This window comes from Eubalaena glacialis, chromosome 2, assembly GCF_028564815.1.
Source record: "Eubalaena glacialis isolate mEubGla1 chromosome 2, mEubGla1.1.hap2.+ XY, whole genome shotgun sequence".
Taxonomy (NCBI): Eukaryota; Metazoa; Chordata; class Mammalia; order Artiodactyla; family Balaenidae; genus Eubalaena; species Eubalaena glacialis.
The window spans coordinates 6,878,155-6,897,698 of NC_083717.1; the positions used below are offsets into that span (position 1 = coordinate 6,878,155).

A 19,544-nucleotide genomic window follows, 5' to 3' on the forward strand; every position below is an offset into this window, starting at 1 on the left:
GGAATATTAGGAGGCATACATTTGGAAGTTTAATTTTCCAGGACATAAAAATTGACCCAGATTTTTTTCTTGGATTTGTTTCTTTTAGACAAGGAGTTCTCTGGCTACCAATATTTTATTTTAAATTTTACATAGGAGTATTCCTTGTTCTCAGATACATAGTTTCAATTTGAATGAAATATTTACAGCATACACTGCTGAAGGAAAAGATTATAAATAAACATTTAAAGATTTCCTTTCCCCTTTTCCTGAATAAAAATGTCTGGACAGCTCCTGCGACAGCTTTAAAAAAATCCCTAGGGTGAAGCACTTGAAGTAATGACTGAAGATTACACGGAAACTTAACTGTTTTCCAGGACAAGGCTGAGGACTTTACAGTTTTTCAGAAACCACCCCATCTGCCAGAATGTTTGCTGCACCTGTGTCAATCTCAGCTCTTCTCTCTCACCCATGGTGATCTACCCTCACTTCTTGTAATTCCTCCCATTCTACTCAGTGAAAAGATTAGAAAAATCTGCTTGTAGCCCATATGTGCACCATATTCTACATTCCCTCACTCACTCCTGCTCAGAAATGAATATTCCCGTGAAAAAGGAGCCGAATGTTAGTAGGTTTGCCACCCACCGGGATTCATACCCTGATTGCCCAGAGACCAAAACTACCAATTAAGAGAGATGGCTTCAAAGCCCAGAAATGTCAGACAAGCCAAATCAGTTTTACTGCTACCAACCATCTAAATTTCTCAGGTTGACCTACAGATGTCTTGATTTTATCTCTAGGTTTTCTTTTTTCAGATCATAGACGTAATAATGTTCACTGTAAAAACTCAAACAACACAGAAATATATACAATTAAAGTATAAAAAGCCACTAAAGCATGTACACTCCCTGCCTTCGAGAGAACCATCACAAACAGTTCAGTGTCTATATACTTACACACCCACACACAGAACATTTTGAATTTAAAGGATCATACTGAACAATATCCAAGGCAAGCTTCTGAATGAATAGATGGGAGTTTGGTCATTCATTCAGCAAACTCTTACAGAGGACTCACTATGTGTCAGGCATTGTTCTAGAAGTGGGGAACACAGCAGTGAAGCAGAGAACGTCTCTGTTCATGGGATTCATGTATATTTGGAAGGGAATGGACAGTCAGTAAACAGGCAAACTAAGAAATAAGATCATCTCAATTAATGATAAGTGCTATGAAGAAAAGTCTAAAGGGTAACGGGAGAGAATGACTTAGGGTAGGGTGAACTAGCTGCTCAGGGAAGGGGGTCTCAGAGGAAGTGGCATTTGAGCTAAACCCTGAGTGACAGGAAGGAGGGAGCCATGCAGAAAACTGTGGGAAGAGTATATGCAATGAGGAGACAGAAAAGGCTGGGCGTGTTCAAGAAGGGCGGTGTAGGGACTTCCCTGGCGGTCCAGCGGTTAAGACTTCGCCTTCCAATGCAGGGGGTGTGGGTTCAGTCCCTGGTTGGGAGCGAAGATCCCACATGCCTCAGGGCCGAAAAACCAAAACATAAAACAGAAGCAATATTGTAACAAATTCAATAAAGACTTAAAAAAAAAAAAAAAAAGGTGGTTGTCTGAAGCTTAATGAGCTGGGAAAGTAGGAGGAGGTGGTGGGGGCCAGATCATGCTGGGCCCTTCCAGTCGCATCAGGAGGTACCAGTGCAGAGGTGGAATGACAACTCTCCAAGGAACAAAAAAAAAGATGGATTGTTCAGTAAGTGGTGTTGAGACACCGGCCTTTCATATTGAAAATAAGTAAGATGCCCATGCCATGTCCAATATAAAAACATTCCAGCTGGATGACAATACTCGTAAAGTTAAAAGACTAGCAAAAATCGGAAGGTGATATTGACAACATACATGTGGGAAAAAGAGTCAGTACTCAGGATATATGCTGAATTCTTCTAATCAATAAGACTAATAACCAAACAAGGAAACGAACAAAGGATATGAGCTAGCAATTCACAGAAGAAAAAAGCGTATGGTCCATAAGCATAAAAAGATGATTAACTCTGCTAATTATCAGGGAAATGCACATGAAAACAGAACAAAATGAAGGACCATTTCATAGTCGTCCAGGTTCGCAGAAATTTACAGCTCTACGATGACAAGAGCTGATGGTGTGTCTCTCGTGCCCTGCGAGTGTGCATGGAAATTGGGGCTACTTTGGAGGTGGATTGGCACAGCTGATAAAACAGATATGATAATTCTCTATGACCCAGCAACGTCATTTCTAGCCTGGTGCCGGAGAGAAACACTTCTCCATCTGCAGATGAAGATGAGTATAAGGGTACTCAGGGCACATGTTTGTAGTAGAAAAACTGAAAAACCTAAACGTCCATGTGTAAATGGAATGGATAAATAAAATGCAGATGGCTATCTAATGAGATACAATATTGCAGGAGTTTAAAAGAATGAGTTGGATCTATTATCTATCTATCTATCTACCTATCTATCTAATTATCAAAACATAGGTTATTTCCCAAAAACATAAAATTGAATGTTAAACACAGTTACACTCTGTTCCATACAGATAGTATAATACCACTTTTATTCAGTTAAAAAGAGCACACAGGGACTTCCCTGGTGGTCCAGTGGTTAAGAATCCACCTGCCAATGCAGGGGACACAGGTTCGAGCCCTGGTCCAGGAAGATCCCACATTCTGCGGAGCAACTAAGGCCACGTGCCACAACTACTGAGCCTCTGCTCTAGAGCCCGCGAGCCACAACTACTGAGCCCATGTGCCTAGAGCCCGTGCTCCGCAACAAGAGGAGCCACCGCAATGAGAAGCCCGCACACCGCAACGAAGAGTAGCCCCCGCTCGCTGCAACTAGAGAAAGCCCGCGTGCAGCAACGAAGACCCAATGCAACCAAAAATAAAATAAATAAAAAATAAAAATAAATTAATTATAAAAAAAGTTTTTAAAAAAAGAACACACAAAGAATACTCAATAGTAAATCGTTGGCAAAACTACAGCAAAATCTGACCCACCACCTGTTTGTGTATGCCTATGAGAGTAGTTTTTATATTTTGTAATGATTGGAAATTTTTTTTAAAGAATAATATTTAAATGATGCATGAAAATTATATGAAATTCAAATTTCATTGTCCATAAGTAAAGTTTTATTGGAACACAGCCAAGCCCATTTTTAAAAACATATTGTCTATGGCTGCTCTTGCTACAAGGGCAGAGATGAGTAGTTTTGACAGACCATAGAGAATGCAAAACCTGAAATATTTATTATCAGTCCTTTATAGAAAATATCTGCAGACCTCTGTTCTATATTATTCATGGACATTATTTTTTAAATGGCCGGGAGTATACACATCACATTCATGATGGTGACTAGCTCTGGATGAGGAGGGGATGGAACTGGAGATAGATGTCAAACGGTACTGTGATGTTTGCAAATGTGAAAAAACTTAACAATTGTCAGTTCTGCCTGGTGGGAATACAAGTGTTTGTTATATGAAGTCCTTGTGCCTTTCTATACTTTTTTTTAAAGCCTCAGAAAAGGTAAAACAGAAAAATATATTTTGTAGACAATATTCTATATTAATGCATCTAAATCTGTCATATGTATTTTTTTAACTTTTATTTTATATCGGAGTATAGTTGATTTACAATGTTGTGTTAGTTTCAGGTGTACAGCACAGGGATTCAGTTCTACATATACATGTATCTATTCTTTTTCAAATTCTTTTCCCATTTAGGTTATTACAGAATATCGAGCAGAGTTCCCTGTGCTATACAGTAGGTCCTTGTTGATTATTTCTTTCAAAGACAGCAGTGTATACATGTCAACCCCAAACTCCCAATATATGTTTTAATAGTTGAATAGTACTCTATTTTATAGATAATAGGAATTTCTTCTCGAAACCCTTATTTAAGAACATTGAAGATGTTTCAGTTTTGCTATCACAACCAGGACAGCAAATATCTTCACATTGCATCTTAAAGCATTTGTGTAATTATTTCTATTGAACAAAATCCTAGAAGTTGAATTCCTTGTTCAAAAAAATGTACATTTAAGAATTTGATATATGTTGCAAATCGCCCTTCCAAAATGCTGCATTGAGTTATTATCTTGAAAACAGAGATTATTAATATTTTTTGCCAAACTGCTAGGTGACAAGTATTAAGTCATTATGGTTTTAATTTGAGGTTCAGGATCTCTGCATGAATTTATGAGATATTTGATTTCTTCTTCCCTGCAATGCCTGTTTAGGTCCTTAGAACTTTTCCTATTGAATTCTAGTCTTTTTCTCTTATTGATTTGGGAACTTTTTCACATATTAAATATATTGATTCTTCCCTTGAAAAAAATTCACCTGGATTATATTTATTAACTTTGTTAATAGTCTTCTGGAACTTGGGAAGCTTTACATCACATGCAGTCACTATAACACTTTTTCCTAGCTTTTGGCATAATTTGGGATATGCCAAGGAGAGAATTGCTTTAGTAACTAATGGTCTCCACCATCTCCCAGAACCACTGGCCCTTCCAAGAATTCTCTGGGGTTGACAGTGCACAGCGCCTTCCTTCTGTTCCAGAAGACATGTGGTCCTATCCTAAATGCATTGCTCCATATCACGGGATTTTGGTCAGGAAACAGAAACCACTTTGAGTATTATAATTAGGACTGAGAGGTTTATATGATTATTGGAAAGACTGGGTATGTGAAAGTTAGGAAGGTCACTGCCTGCAGATCAAGAAATCTGGAAGTTCAGGACTTGATCTCAGTGGTCTGAAGCACCAAAAAGGCATGACTGTCAAAGGATACTTGAGAGCTGCAGAAAGAACATCACATCTGCAGCTACTGATGCCCCCATGCATGCTTATAGTTGCTGCCAGAATATAATGGCTTCTCCATCTTCTCCTCTTTCCAGATCTCTCCATGAGCCTCTCATTCAACCAGAATCCTACTTGTAAGAGGGTCTGGAAAATGTAGGTTCCAGCTTCTCAGCCCTTTGCCATACCAAGGAGAGCTTAGAAGGACAGAAATTGTGCTGAGTTTTTACAGGAGGTTGTTTTCAGGAAAGATCTGATCAAATCGAATCAAAAACATTCCCTGTTCATCGAGCACCAGTGTGCACAGTACTAAGCCCTGTGTTGGGTTGTTTGGCATGAAAGAATCTTGTTCAGAAAAGAAAGGTGAGAAATTAGGGAAAGGTCACTTTCACAATCAACCCAAATATATGTTACTCATTTGAATTTTATGACATTATAATATTAGATTTACATCAGTGAATTTATAAAAATAATAAAACAGAATTTTTAAAAGGTTACTTGGGAATTCCCTGGTGGTCCAGTGGTTAGGATGCTGTGCTTCCACTGCAGGGTCTTGGGTTCGATCCCTGATCGGGGAACGAAGACCCCGCAAGCCACGTGGCACGTCCAAAAAAAAAAAAAAAAGATGACTTGTCCACCTCAAAGGTCAAGGTAAGGAGGATACACCTAGATCACAACTCATTTCAGTAAAGAGAGACCTGGGACAGTGGGATTATTCTCTATTGTAATCCTTGGATTAGGGATGGAATTAGTGACGTCTATTCATTTGTATTCTTGGTCTCGAAGAAATTTGTTGCTGGAAAATAACCAATAATTTACACTTTTAATCAAGTTATTACATAGTTCAACCTTATAAATAGCAGAAAAGATGCCTTAGGCACCACAAAGGTAGAGTCATATCATTTTCTCTAGCAGAAGGCCAATTTGGAACATTGACTTGTGTGTCTGTGAGGTCCCTTCTAATTCTTGTACTTAGGTTGAGTTTCCAGGTTTCTAATTAAGAGATATTTTTAAAGGGTTGTATTGCTGCAAGATTCTGTAGTATATTCTCAGCTTATAAAGTACTTCCACATTACCTATGTGATCTTTATGACTTTGATCACCTGTGAAAGAGGAAAGGGGGAGGTATTTTCAACCAAATTTTAGAGAAGAAATTAAAACTGCAGAAGATTAAATGAATTGCCCAAGATCACCCAGTGCAGGGTGACAAGATCCTTTCTCTCTGAGGTCTATGATCTTCTTGCCTAGATGCAAATAGGAATGTTTATATTTTCATTTTTATGCTCTAATCTGTAAGATGCTCCAGTTCTTTGCCAGTTGTGTGCATTTTGGGTGAGGATTTCCAGAACTTGTTTTTTCTTTTTTAAAAGTCCAGAAACATCAAAAGCATAAGATTTTAAAGAAGGAAATTTGTAATTTCCCATTAACATGTCAAAGCATAAATTTTAGGTTAAGACCTAAGTATATATAATTTATTCTTTCTTGAAAAGTCTGTAATCATATGTAAACTCAACTGAATATTAATTGCGTGTATATTTTGGCCTCCCTTAATAGAAGTTAAAAGTTCATTTGTAATGCATTTATTATAGAGTCAAGGAGGAAAAACAAAATGCATACCAAAGAGAACACATAGAAATAAGATGCCCTGGTACAAATGTCTTTTGAAATTCATTAGCTGTTACTGATGAAGTTCAGTTAGAGCCATGCGGTTAGAACCACATGGGAGATATGTCGATTGGGAATCAGGAGTGAAAGAAAAGATATCTGCTTTTTATTAAGACCTGAAGTGTGTCGTAATTGGGTTGAATTTCCACCCAGATGGTCCCCCTCATGCTGACATCTGCAAAGTGTGGATAAAACTGTGTAGAGGTGTTATTTTCTGTGACTGCGTGGACACATGTTACCCAGTTAAAAACCAGGAACTTGGAGTCCTTCAAGCAGACTCCTGCTAAACCGTGCTGAGAAAGCTGTGCTTCCTGGAGCATGGAGGTTCCAAGTAGCTTCACTATCAGAAAAGGTTTGGAATTCCTTAGAGCAGTTATAAATGTTTGGTCTTCCATCTGGCAAATCAATGACAAAAGTGTAGATTCAAGACTGTCAGAGTCTACATCAAGTTTACAGTAGTTACCCCTGAAAACGTAAGTCATTTAAAAAAATGCTTTTTTAAAGTTAAGTTGTGAAATATCATGTTCAAATATGTATTTTCATTTGATTGGTATTTTTCTAAGTGAAAAGTCTAGCTTAGACTTAGTCAAAAAGAACCCCCCATGTGTACGACATTTTTAAAAATGTTTTTAATGGGTAAATTTATTATCACATATTTTAGCTGGCTGCCACGTTTTACAAATGATTAACAATCCATGTTCTCCCTGTCAGACAACAGAAAGATCAGAGTAAATGGAACCAAGGAGCCTATAGAGTTTAAATCGAATCAGTGGTTTGGAGCAACAGTGAAAGCTCATAAAGGAAAAGTGGTGGTGAGTATCAACCGCGTGCTGGTGGGGCTGCTTTGGAATAATACATACACTGAAACGTTTCAAAACTCGTATCTACAAAAATCCGTTCATGTAAGAACATATCAGATTTTCAAAGATAAGCTATCAGCATTCCAAAAAAAATTTAGTGCTTAAAATTAAAGAATCTATTTTAGTCTTTAAAGCTACAGGAAGTAAAGCTGGTTTTCCAGAAAACTGGTTAGATCTTTTCAAATATTTCAAAAACAAATAAGGAAGATAGAAAAATACTGGACTGAATGTCAATATTATGACATAGTATGAGTGTGTTTAGTGTTTGGTAATTGCAATCATTGTTGCTTTTGTTGTGGTCATCCATTTACAATGCTTGGTGTCAGTCTATTTATCTCTTGTAAAAATAAAATACAGTGTGTGTGTGTGAAAAAAGAAAAAAAAAAAAAAAAAGAAAGAAAAGCTAAATCCTAAAATGGTAAATATTTTATTGCTTAAGGTTGATTTAAAGGGCTGATTAAAGTTTGACCAGAGAAACAGGACTTCTACTGTTAGGATTCTTTAAAAGTTAATCTACTGTGATGTCATTGATCCTCTTTAGAACTAACGGAAAGTTTTCTTTAAAAACATAACTACCAATTACATGGTTCTCTGAGTACGTTGATACTTTTTAAAGTAAAAATGTCTCACTCACAGATAGAGATCTTTTGGCTTTAAAATGCTACGACTTTGTGATTCTCTTCTCTGTAGCTCCGAGTGATAATACGTGTCTGGTTTACTGAGAAATAAATAACTGTATTAAGTTGATCTGGAAACTTTTTTTGTTTGGGGGGGATTTTTTTTTTTTTTTTTACTATTGGCTCTAATTTCCTTACAAAATAAAGCAATAACTTTTGTTTTTGGGATTTGTTTAAAGGTGTTTGAATTATGATTTAATAAAACTAAGTATCTAAAGGAAATGCCTTGCTTTATTTGGTCTGTGGTTAATGCCCCACAGAAATTTTGACATAAAACAAGTAATATATAAAACATAGATAGCCCTCTTTAGTGACAAATCCAGAATTTACAACAGGCTCTCTGTAGAATTGTATTTGCATTAATATAGTTCTCACATTCCAGGATTGGTAAAAACTTTTTAATCCTTTAGTGATTTACAATGTATGTGAATAGCTATTGAAAAGCTAATTCCATCTAATAACTATTTGGGGTTAAAAAAATCTTTTGGTACTATATTGATTTTGATTAAGTCTTGAAAACTTATATTATTGTGCATTTATTCAATATTTGTAGAAATCTTCAGAATTACTGAACGTAAAATAACACACCATGTTCATAATAAATATGCTTAATTTGAGGGCATGCTTGCATTTTCAAAATTATGTGGTAGGAAATAGGATAATATAAAGTACCTTTCAAGTTAATTTTTTCCTTGAGCACTGAAACTTAGCAGCATAAAGAATTAAATTCTACACTGTGTGACAATTCTTAGAACTTCAAATTGCTGTGAACAGAAGTATCGATTTTGAATATCCAGGTATCATGTGTGTTTGGGTCAAAGCCTGAATATTATCACATCATCGTGTTTCACATCAGTGTGAAACTGAGCAGGTATAAAAAAGATAACTTTTTAGGGCTGATAGCAGGCAAGCACTGGAAAGAATTTTCATGGCATTAAAGTGTTCTATGGTGATATGGAAGGTGATGCGAGTTGGATTATACTGAGCCACATAGGTAATGCTTTCCCTTCCAAACTCCTACTTTTCACCATTCCACCTTACGTTAAATGTCTTAACCACATAGGGCCTGAAGTTAAGGGGACTTAGATGAGTTAGAGAGCTTTTCAGTATTGGCTAAGACCTCACAATACTGAGAGAGACAAAAACCCAAAAAACTTAAGTTATTTTAGTAAAGATACCTTATATTCTCAAGTAAGAAGGGTGCTACTTAGTAAAGTTATCTAAAAGTTGTTACACATTGGACTGATTACCAAGGACATGTTTGGAATCATGAAAAGACTTTAAAATCAGGATATGCCTTCTCTTTTTCTGGCACTGTTTTAAGTGTGATGTCATCAAATTAGGAGAGAGGCTAGTGGTTCCATATTCTAGAAGTCTCTAATTCTGCCTCCTTAGAAATGAGTGCTTGAATATTCAGGTAAAACACAGTTACGTAGGATTCGAGCTAGCAAAACAGAAGTCAGAAAGGTGCCTGTGTTTTCTACCTGTTTATTTTTATTGCCTCTCTCGTTCCTAGCACAATTAATTATTTAATTTACTTCAAGAGGATTTCATATATCCTCTTTTATATTTGATAATCCAAGAATCATGTTTTTCTTACCATTGTTTGAATTAATTTTTGTTTTATCATGAATAAAAACCATCAAATGGAAAATAAACCCACTGTGATAAGGGGGTAGCAGTCCAAATGTAAGTCATTGTTTTAAAAAAATCGTCAGGTACACCCTCAGTGATAAACCAGAGGAATCCACAAAACAGAGGTTTACAAACTTGTCTGCATCTTTTGATTTGAAGGTAGTTTTTCTTTAAGCAACAATTAAACCAAGAAAGGAACTAGTTCTCTTTTTAAGACATCACGCTGATTCATTCGCTGTTTAAATGTTCATCTGCTTTTATGTAGGTCCAATTAAAAAAAAAAGAAAATATGAGTTCTTTGCCTTTAGTAAATATTTACTTTTGCTAGGCTACTTTGATTTGATTTAAAATCCTGTGGGGGAAAAATCTCATTCCTTTGTATGTGCTTAATTTGTTCCAATTCTGTGGTGCATTAATGTTGAAATATTGGCTTTGGAAGTTTAATCAACTCTGACTACCGAGGTACTCATTAGCATATTGGCAGCCAATTAAGTCACTTAATAATTTAGCATTGTTTGTTACAAATTTAGGTCCATTCATCAACAAGTCAAATCAAAGCACTGTATGAGGAATCTACATCAAAAAAAAAATTATTGTCTTTGATGTTTCCCAGGCCTGTGCTCCATTATATCACTGGAGAACTCTTAAACCGACACCAGAAAAGGACCCAGTTGGCACTTGCTATGTAGCAATTCAGAATTTCAGTGCATATGCTGAGTACTCTCCTTGTCGGAACAGTAAGTTATTTTTATTCTTGGAACTGAAATTTAGCTCAAGAGCTTTTCTGCTATAGACAGTGCAGGTAACCCCAAAACACCGCTGGTAAGGAAAAAGCAATGGGGATAAAGATGATGAACGGTCTTACAGGATGCTTTACTGTGATGTGAGGACCAAGACACGGAATTCTGCGGATCCTCTTCCGTGTTTTAGAAATTTTCTGTTTTTAGATATTCTTCAGTCAAATTGATTGGTTCCTTATTTTAGGCCTTAAACTCTCCATCTCTACTCAAAATTCACACTGCATTTGAAAAATGCTAACTGTCCGCTTGTTAATTGTAGGAATGGTGTTAATTAGCATGATTGGACCCAAGGGCACAGTGGATATGAGTTCTCCGCCTAGCCTGTGTTCTCACTGCCTGTTGCTTTCTTTGGCCGCTATGTACTCAGGTTGTCTGCATGATATACTTTTCTTCTTAAGGTGTTTAATCCCGTTTTTCAAAAAGATTCTGTACATTTGGAGTCCACGTCTCATCTGGTAGTTCTAGAAAACTTCTGATGAAGTATCCTTTGAAGCAAGCCTGTGAGTGCCATCTTTGGGACACTGCTGTTCAGTCACTGATCTACCCGAGTCCTTTTGTGAATTCCTCCAGTTTTCTGTGTGTCATGTAGATCATCAGGATTTGTCAGCAAGAAACCAAGAGATTTGCATTCTTATTCTTGATAATTCACAAGACCACGTTAGGGAAAGAAATGGCATTGGAAAGAACATTCTAGTGACTGATTTCAGGATACTGATTTTTAAAAACTCAACCCAAATTAGATTCCCAAAACTATGAGTAAAATTTCCCCATTCCATGTGAATATTTTTAAATTTCTAGATTAATTTAGGCCAGATAACGAGCAACCATCAGAAATCAAACAATGAAGGTAGAGAATGGATGGTTGATATTAGAGGGTTCGTAAAGAGGCCTCTGAGGTTTAGAGACCCTTTAGGGCTGGGAGTGAAACAGCTAACTCTGAGGATTTGGGTGAGGATTTTGGCAAGGAGAAGATTATGACTTCCTGTTTTAAAATACTGAAATAAATCAGCCACTCCCTCATATCTTAACGAATGTCAGCTGAATGAATAATCCATCAACTCAGAATTTTATTTTAAATGGATTTTTTTTTTCTGTTCAGTCTAAATTTTTAATTTATTTTATTTTGTTTATTTATTATTGGCTGCATTGGGTCTTTGTTGCTGCGCGTGGGCTTTCTCTAGTTGCGGCGAGCGGGGGCTACTCTTCGTTGCGGTGTGCGGGCTTCTCCTTGCGGTGGCTTCTCTTGTTGCGGAGCACGGGCTCTAGGCGCGTGGGCTTCAGTAGTTGCCGGACGTGGGCCCTAGAGCACACAGGCTTCAGTAGTTGCGGTGCATGGGCTTCAGTAGTTGTGGCTCGCGGGCTCTAGAGCGCAGGCTCAGTAGTTGTGGCGCACGGGCTTAGTTGCTCTGCGGCATGTGGGATCTTCCCAGACCAGGGCTCAAACCCCTCTCCCCTGCACTGGCAGGTGGATTCTTAACCACTGCACCGCCAGGGAAGTCCCTTAAATGGTTTTAAAAGAGGTGGTCCTGGACTTTTCCTGGTGGTGCAGTGGTTAAGAATCCACCTGCCAGCGCAGGGAACAGGGGTTTGAGCCCTGGTCTGGGAAGATCCCACATGCCGCGGAGCAACTAAGCCCGTGTGCCACAACTACTGAGCCTGCGCTCTAGAGCCCGCGAGCCACAACTACTGAGCCCGCGTGCCGCAACTACTGAAGCCCACACGCCTAGAGCCTGTGCTCTGCAACAGGAGAAGCCACCGCAATGAGAAGCCCGCGCACTGCAACGAAGAGTAGCCCCTGCTCGCCGCAACTAGAAAAAGCACCTGCGCAGCAACAAAGACCCAACGCAGCCAATAAATAAATAAATAAATAAATAAACTTATAAAAATAAATAAATAAAAGAGGTGTTCCTTATAGATAATAAGACTCAGTTATGCATTCATTCAACACATGTTTTTTGAACACACTGAGCACTAATTATTCTATGTTTAGGGAATAAAGCACAGGACAAGAGAAAGCAAACCCCTGTCTTCAAAAAACATATTCTAGGGCGGGAGAGAGACAACATATGCGTAAATATATAAGTTCAGATCCAGCAATTCCACTTCTGGGTATTTATCTAAAAGAACTGAAATCACTATCTTGAGAAGATATCTGCACCCTCATGTTCATTGCAGCACAATTTACAATAACCAAGTCATGGAAAGAACCAAAGCATCCATCAATGGATGAGTGGATAAAGGAAATATGGAATAGATAGAGATATGGATATGGATATATACACAATGGAATATTATTCAGCCATAAAAAAGAATGAAGTCTTGGCATTTATGACAACATGGATGGATCTTGAGGGTATTATGCTAAATGGAGTAAGTCAGATAAAGAAAAATACTCTGTATGATCTCACTTATATGCAAAATCTTAAAAAGAAAACCCACACAAACTCACAGAAAAAGAGTACAGATTGGTGGTTGCCAATGGTGGGGCGTGTGGGTGTGGGTTAAACGGGTGAAGGTGGTCAAAACGTACAAGCTTCCAGTTATAAGATAAATCCTGGGGATGTAATGTACAGCATGGTGACTGTAGTTAGTAATATGATATTGTATATTTGAACGTTGCTGTGAGAGTAGATCTTAAGAGCTTTAAAAAGATTGTAACGGGGCTTCCCTGGTGGCGCAGTGGTTAAGAATCCGCCTGCCAATGCAGGAGACGTGGGTTCGATCCCTGGTCCGGGAAGATCCCACATGCTGCGGAGCAACTAAGCCCGCGTGCCACAACTACTGAGCCTGCGCTCTAGAGCCCATGAGCCACAACTAGTGAAGCCCGCGTGCCTAGAGCCCGTGCTCTGCAACAAGAGAAGCCACCGCAATGAGAAGCCCACACACCGCAACAAAGAGTAGCCCCCGCTTGCCGCAACTAGAGAAAGCCCGCGCGCAGCAACGAAGACCCAACACAGCCAAAAGAAAAAAAGATTGTAACGATGTGTGGTGACAGATGTTAACTACATTTATTGTAGTAATTATTTCACAGTATATACATAAATCAAATTGTGTTGTACACCTTGGACTAATATATGTCAATTACATCTCAACAACAAAATCTTTTTAAATAATAAGTAAGTTTCTAATATAATGTCAGGTAGTGAAAAATACTACAAAGAAAAATACAGCAAGGCAAAAGAGTGGGGAGCGACATGCCTGGGGGCGAAAGGAGCTGTTTCAGACAGGACGATGGAAAGGGCTTCTCTTAGCAGTTATTGGAGCAGGAAAGCAGAAGCTTGCCAAGAATGGCGGCAGCCATTAAGAGGGATATTTTGTGTCGTGTTCCACTCAAGGTGTCATGCCGCTGGGCTCTGTAAGAGGTCCTTATTATTATGCTAAAGATAAAGGTCAGGGACTTCCCTGGCAGTCCAGTGGTTAGGGCTCTACGCTTCCACTGCAGGGGTCACAGGTTCGATCCCTGGTCGGGGAACTAAGATCCCGCAAGCCGTGTATCATGGCAAAAAAAAAAAGTCAGGTAGAGCAATAAATAAATCCTGAATTTATTCATAAAATTTTTGGTAGAGCTGAGATTCAAAACTGAACTTGTTTCATCAATTTTTACACCTATCCATATCATATTTCTCACGATTTGCTAGAGATACCTCCCCACAGCAGTAAACTATTGTAGCTGAAATGAGGAGCCCATCCTTCACATGCCTCTTACCTTGATGACATATCCTCTTCCCGCTAACATCAAGGATGATTGTTTAGAAAACATGTCACTGCTTCTTGTTCTGCCTTTTTATCTGACTGCCCATGTGATGGGAGAGCTCAGATTAAAATACAGCATAAGCCATCTAGACTTGTGGATAAGGGTTGCAGGGTGAGTTTGAACCATTATCTAAAAATTTAAAGTATAGTATGCTCTCATTTTGAGTTACACGGGTATATTATGTTGCCAATTTATTTAGCGTTTACTTTCCTAAATAAAAGAACAGCTTGACACAGGTAAAGGTGAAGTGTATGTCGAGTTCCAGAATAGCCAAACAAATAGCCAGGAATTCTGTTCAGTCTAGTACACAACTCCAGTGTCACATCCTCCTGGTCTGTCTCTTACTGGAAGTACTTCCTTCTCAAATGCACCCAAGGAGCCGGCTTCCTGTGTTCCCAAAGGAGTTCACAGTTCATGAACACAAAGCCACCTTGTTCATGAGCGTATGGTCAGTATCACAGAACAGGGATATTACTTTCAAAAGAGTATTTCAAGAAGCCTCTCATGTTCGTGTCACACCGCAAAGCCCCTTCACTGACACTTTGAGCAATTTGGGTGGTAGTCTGCTCATTCATATCAATGACATGCCTGTGGCTCTTACGGTCATTCATAATTTAGGTGGCAATGGTTTACACACACCTTTCCATTCTCCTTGGGAAGCCAACACATGATAGCGTGATTCCCTGGATTCCTGAAGTTTACTCTATAGGGCATAATTGTAAAGTTCACAGATGCTCTGAAGTTCTAGGAAGAAAGATTCCTTCAGCTCTCATAAACTATAATCGTAAGAGAAAAACTTACTTTGCAAAGGAAATAACCTCCCATTTCTATTATAATCACCACTTCAACATTTGAAGTTGGTTGCTTTCTCGATGAATTTTATGAAAAATGACTGTTTTCTCTTAATTTTTTCAGTTTCCTGTTTTGCAGCAAAATGATTTCAAAGAATGGTCCTGTTTCTTCCTTTCTGAATAATTTACAACATTGAAAAAGTCAGAGTTGATTTTCAAAAGGATTTATAAAAAAGATTTATGCATTAAAAATACATTTCTTAAATACAGTCAACACATCTATGTTCACATAATCATGCATCTTGTGTTCATATATATTTCTGGGTGCATACAACTATCTACAGGCATGAACTTCTAGAAAAATGGTACCTGGACATTTGAGACTTTAAGGAACTTGTAGCATTCATAATTATAAACCACAACATATAGTTATAAAATAAAATATATTGTAAGGTACTGTGCACTAAACATTTGTTAAGAGGGTAGATCTCATGTTAAGTGTTTTCACCACAAAAAAACAAACAAAAAAGCAAATTTGATTGAGGGTGGGGGACACAAGAAATCTTTTGGAGGTGATAATATGTTTATTCCCATGATCGTGGTGGTGGTATCATGATATCAGGCATATGTCTAAACTCATCAAAACGTACACAGTAAGATGTGCATTTTTTTGGTATATTAAGTGTACCTCAGTAAAGCTGTAAAAAATACTTAGCTTAAAAAAAACACACACAAAGCATCAATTGACATTTGAATTAAAAACAGATCATCAAAAAAATACAGTATATGAAGTAGAAAAGTATTTTAAAATATAAAGGGAACATCTGGAAAGAATGGCTGATGACAGGGCTAAAATTAGCTAAGTACTAACCAAAGAAAAGAAAAAACAGAAGGCATTCTAGGAAAAGCTGGAAAGGCCTGATCCATTTCAAAAAGCTTCTGGAACAGGCACATGTCCAGCCTATACATTTTTCCTGGGATGATGTGCATATTTCCTTCCCTGCCCTCTTATTTTAGTTTCCATTCAGGAATATCCTTGATAAGAAAGGAGTAATTATCTGCATGTTTGCATCTAACTATAATGACTGAGATTCCCTCTACTGAACTATATTTTGGTTTTAATTGAAGCACTTTAGAAGTGATACTCTTTTAAAGTACAAGTGACAAGTAGTACATTCCTCATCATAATGTCCCAGGATCCTAATGTCCTGGGAATCCACAGGTTGACCTGCCTATGGTTTAAAAAACTGTATTATAAAAAAGTCCTATTGGACATTCAGCTAGTGAATTACATTGCAGAGAGTATAAAATAAGCCATTGCTAGAGAGTTTTCTCTTTTGTGAACACCAGAGTCCCTGTGAGATGCAATGTGATCAGAAATGCAATGTCCAAATTTACGTAATGATAATAGAAGAATTTGAAGTTAATTTCCTGTGAGAGATCAGGAAATCGAAACTCTTATCGGTGACCCCAGCAGAAAGTGTCCACCCAGGTGACTAAATTTAGCTCTCTCTTTCTCAAGGCATTGCTTTACTCAGAACACGCGGGCACCACAGAAACACATTATTGCCACTTGGGGAACTTGGAACATAGTTGGGAGATGGAGGTTTTATTTCTTCAAATAAACATGAGTTATAAAACCCAGTATCATAACTCCAAGGAACGTTATTCCTATTGCTCTTACTGTAGAATCACAGTGCCATTTGGGACAAGAAAATAGATTGCAATGTACTTAAGAAATTACTTGGAATAAATTTTAAAAATAAATATAGAACACATATTGATCATTTTAAATTTAGAAGTCTATAGATAAAACAACAGTGTATCCTGAACTGGTGATTCAAATATATCTTGGGGACAATGACGTTATAACATTTGTACCTTTTGATCATTCCAGGCAACGCTGATCCTGAAGGTCAGGGTTACTGCCAAGCAGGATTTAGTCTGGACTTTTATAAGGTAAATTCTTTTGATCTTATAGCTTCTAAAATTTATTTTATCTGTTTGATTTTTTTTTACCCCCTGCCTCTCATTCCCACTTCCACCCCCCAATAACCACCATCAACAAAAGAACCTTTAGGTATATACCTGGCCTGTTTTGGCAACTTCTTTAAATTTTTTTGTTTGCTCTTTATTTTTAATAAAGTAATCTATACATATGGCAATTTATTAAATAGTAAAGAAATCATGAAGAACCGAGGGGCAAGACGGGAATAAAGATGCATACCTACCAGAGAATGGACTTGAGGATACGGGGAGGGGGAAGGGTAAGCTGGGATGAAGTGAGAGAGTGGCATGGACATATATACACTACCGAACGTAAAATAGATAGCTAGTGGGAAGCAGCCGCATAGCACAGGGAGATCAGCTCTGGGCTTTGTGACCACCTAGAGCGGTGGGATAGGGAGGGTGGGAGGGAGGGAGATGCAAGAGGGGAGAGATATGGGGACATATGTATATGTATAACTGATGCACTTGTTATAAAGCAGAAACTAACACACCATTGTAAAGCAATTATACTCCAATAAAGATGTTAAAAAAAATAAAATAAAAAATAAAAACACATGGAATAATGGTTAAAACAATGAAACCTGCTTGCTACACAGAGAAGAGAGTTGTTTAAGGAATTGGATTTGAAAGACATTCTGTAATGCATTTAGAGAATTGTTTAAAAACCTATGTAGGAAAATGTTTAAAAGATTGCTATGTACAAGCTACTTTGACAAGAGTGTTATACCAGGGAATGGATGATATAAACATTCTTTAATGCATTTAGAGAAGTGTTTAATGCCCTTTGATAATCTCCTCTGCTTGCTTCCTTTGCTTGTTATGTATTAAAAATGGTTATATGAGAAAAAAAAAAAGAAAAGAAATACACAGGTTGAAAAGCAACTGTCTTGCTTCCTTTTTAAATGAAAATCTCAAAAACTCAGTAAAGAAATATGCTTCTAAAAAGATCACAAGAATCTATGTTTTTATCTCTTAGGTGTAATTGACTGATTAGATTTCACATTAGTGTTAATGTTAATTTCACATATCCTTTCACAAATTAAAAACAGATATTTAGTAAGAATGTGGGCGGCAAAGCTTCCATGGTTTTGCAAATACTGTAAATTTCATCAATGTCTGAAATTTTACTCTTTTTCTCCCACCCACCCCCCCAACTAAAAGTTAAGGATGCAGGATAAGGAAAGTGGGGCTGTAAGTAGAAAGGAAAGTTTTTATTTTCTAGTCTGGAGTTGTCACTCCCTCTCCTGGGAAGGGGTGGGTTTGCAGATGTATAGAAAAAAAAAAAAAACAGGCATTACTGTGGCCTTGAAATAAACAGAAACCAAATTTTCTTTTTATTGCTAAGGCTCGAAAGACCATGTCTACTAAATTGCACAGCATGAAAGATGTAGATACTTTGCTTACCTGAGGCAGTGCCAAAAAACTGAATTTATATATTCTCAGGGGAGAGAATTTTACTTACCTAATTGAATCTAATTAAAATTATTTGATATGATAACACACTAAATAATTGAAAGCAATAAAAGGAAAGAAAATGACCTGCATGACTCAGATATAAGGGCCTCTTTTAAAAATTACTTTTTATGTATAACTGTTAGAGCAATGCTTATGAACAATGATTTCTCACCCTTAAAAAAAAGAAACTGTTTTTCTTTTCCAATTGTTGTTGCCATTTCTGTTTTGTAGAATGGAGACCTTATAGTTGGAGGCCCTGGCAGTTTTTATTGGCAAGGTAGGTCCTGCTGGCAGAGAAGAAATGCCTACGGGTTGTTTCCAACAGGGAGATGAAACAGAAGTAACATCAAGTGTTGACTTTTTATTATGTTAATTTTATCTCCATATTGGTAGTTTCTCCAATGAAGGAAGCATCATTTCAGTTTGTACTTTGTGATATAAATGATATTTTAAAATACTGTTGCAACTTAATTCCTTCATTCATCAAATGCTTATTGAGACCATGCCAGGCTTTGTGCTAGATGCTGAGGGTACAATAATGAGTAACCCGCAGAGGTTAGCATCTGGGGAAAGATGCAGGCATTAATCGAATACTCACACGAGTACTTAAGAAACTCCAGGCATGATACTCACTAGGATGGTATGTCAAGATGGGGCCATGAGAGCATAGGAGGCTTCTCCAGGGTGGCCCCATGCAGGTATGTTTTGTCCTCTGAACACTGGCTGAAGAGATGAAATACGACCTGTGCTCTGCTTAGGGAGCCCTGAACCCAGGTGCAGGATGGCGTCTGCCCAGGGGGGATGACTTCCTCTAATTCTTAAAAAGGTGTTACATAAGCCGGCATCAACCTTAAGGTCAATGAATTTGGAAGCAGCAACCCTGAACTGAGGCTCTGAACCCCGAGTAGGAGGTAACCAGGCGAAGAGAGGAAGGGTTGTGTGAAAATGTTCTGGGGCATAAAGGAGCCCGGTGAGCTGAGAATGGAGGGAGATCAGGGGACTAGAGTTAAGAGCTGCTGAGTGGGATGGAGGGGTCCCACCCTCCCTGCAGGGCTTGCAGCCCCAGGTAAGCAGTTTTGTCTTTA

At 37.9% G+C, this 19,544-nt stretch overlaps 1 protein-coding gene across 1 annotated transcript in view; it reads left to right on the top strand.

Moving 5' to 3' along the window:
• ITGA8 (integrin subunit alpha 8) overlaps positions 1-19,544 on the top strand; it is a 182,473-nt gene that overhangs the window by 18,267 nt on the left and 144,662 nt on the right. The window contains exons 3-6 of the mRNA XM_061178163.1: positions 7,189-7,289; positions 10,263-10,386; positions 16,892-16,953; positions 18,691-18,736. Of these exons, the coding sequence (XP_061034146.1) occupies positions 7,189-7,289; positions 10,263-10,386; positions 16,892-16,953; positions 18,691-18,736 (333 nt within the window). The remainder of the gene's footprint in view (positions 1-7,188; positions 7,290-10,262; positions 10,387-16,891; positions 16,954-18,690; positions 18,737-19,544) is intronic.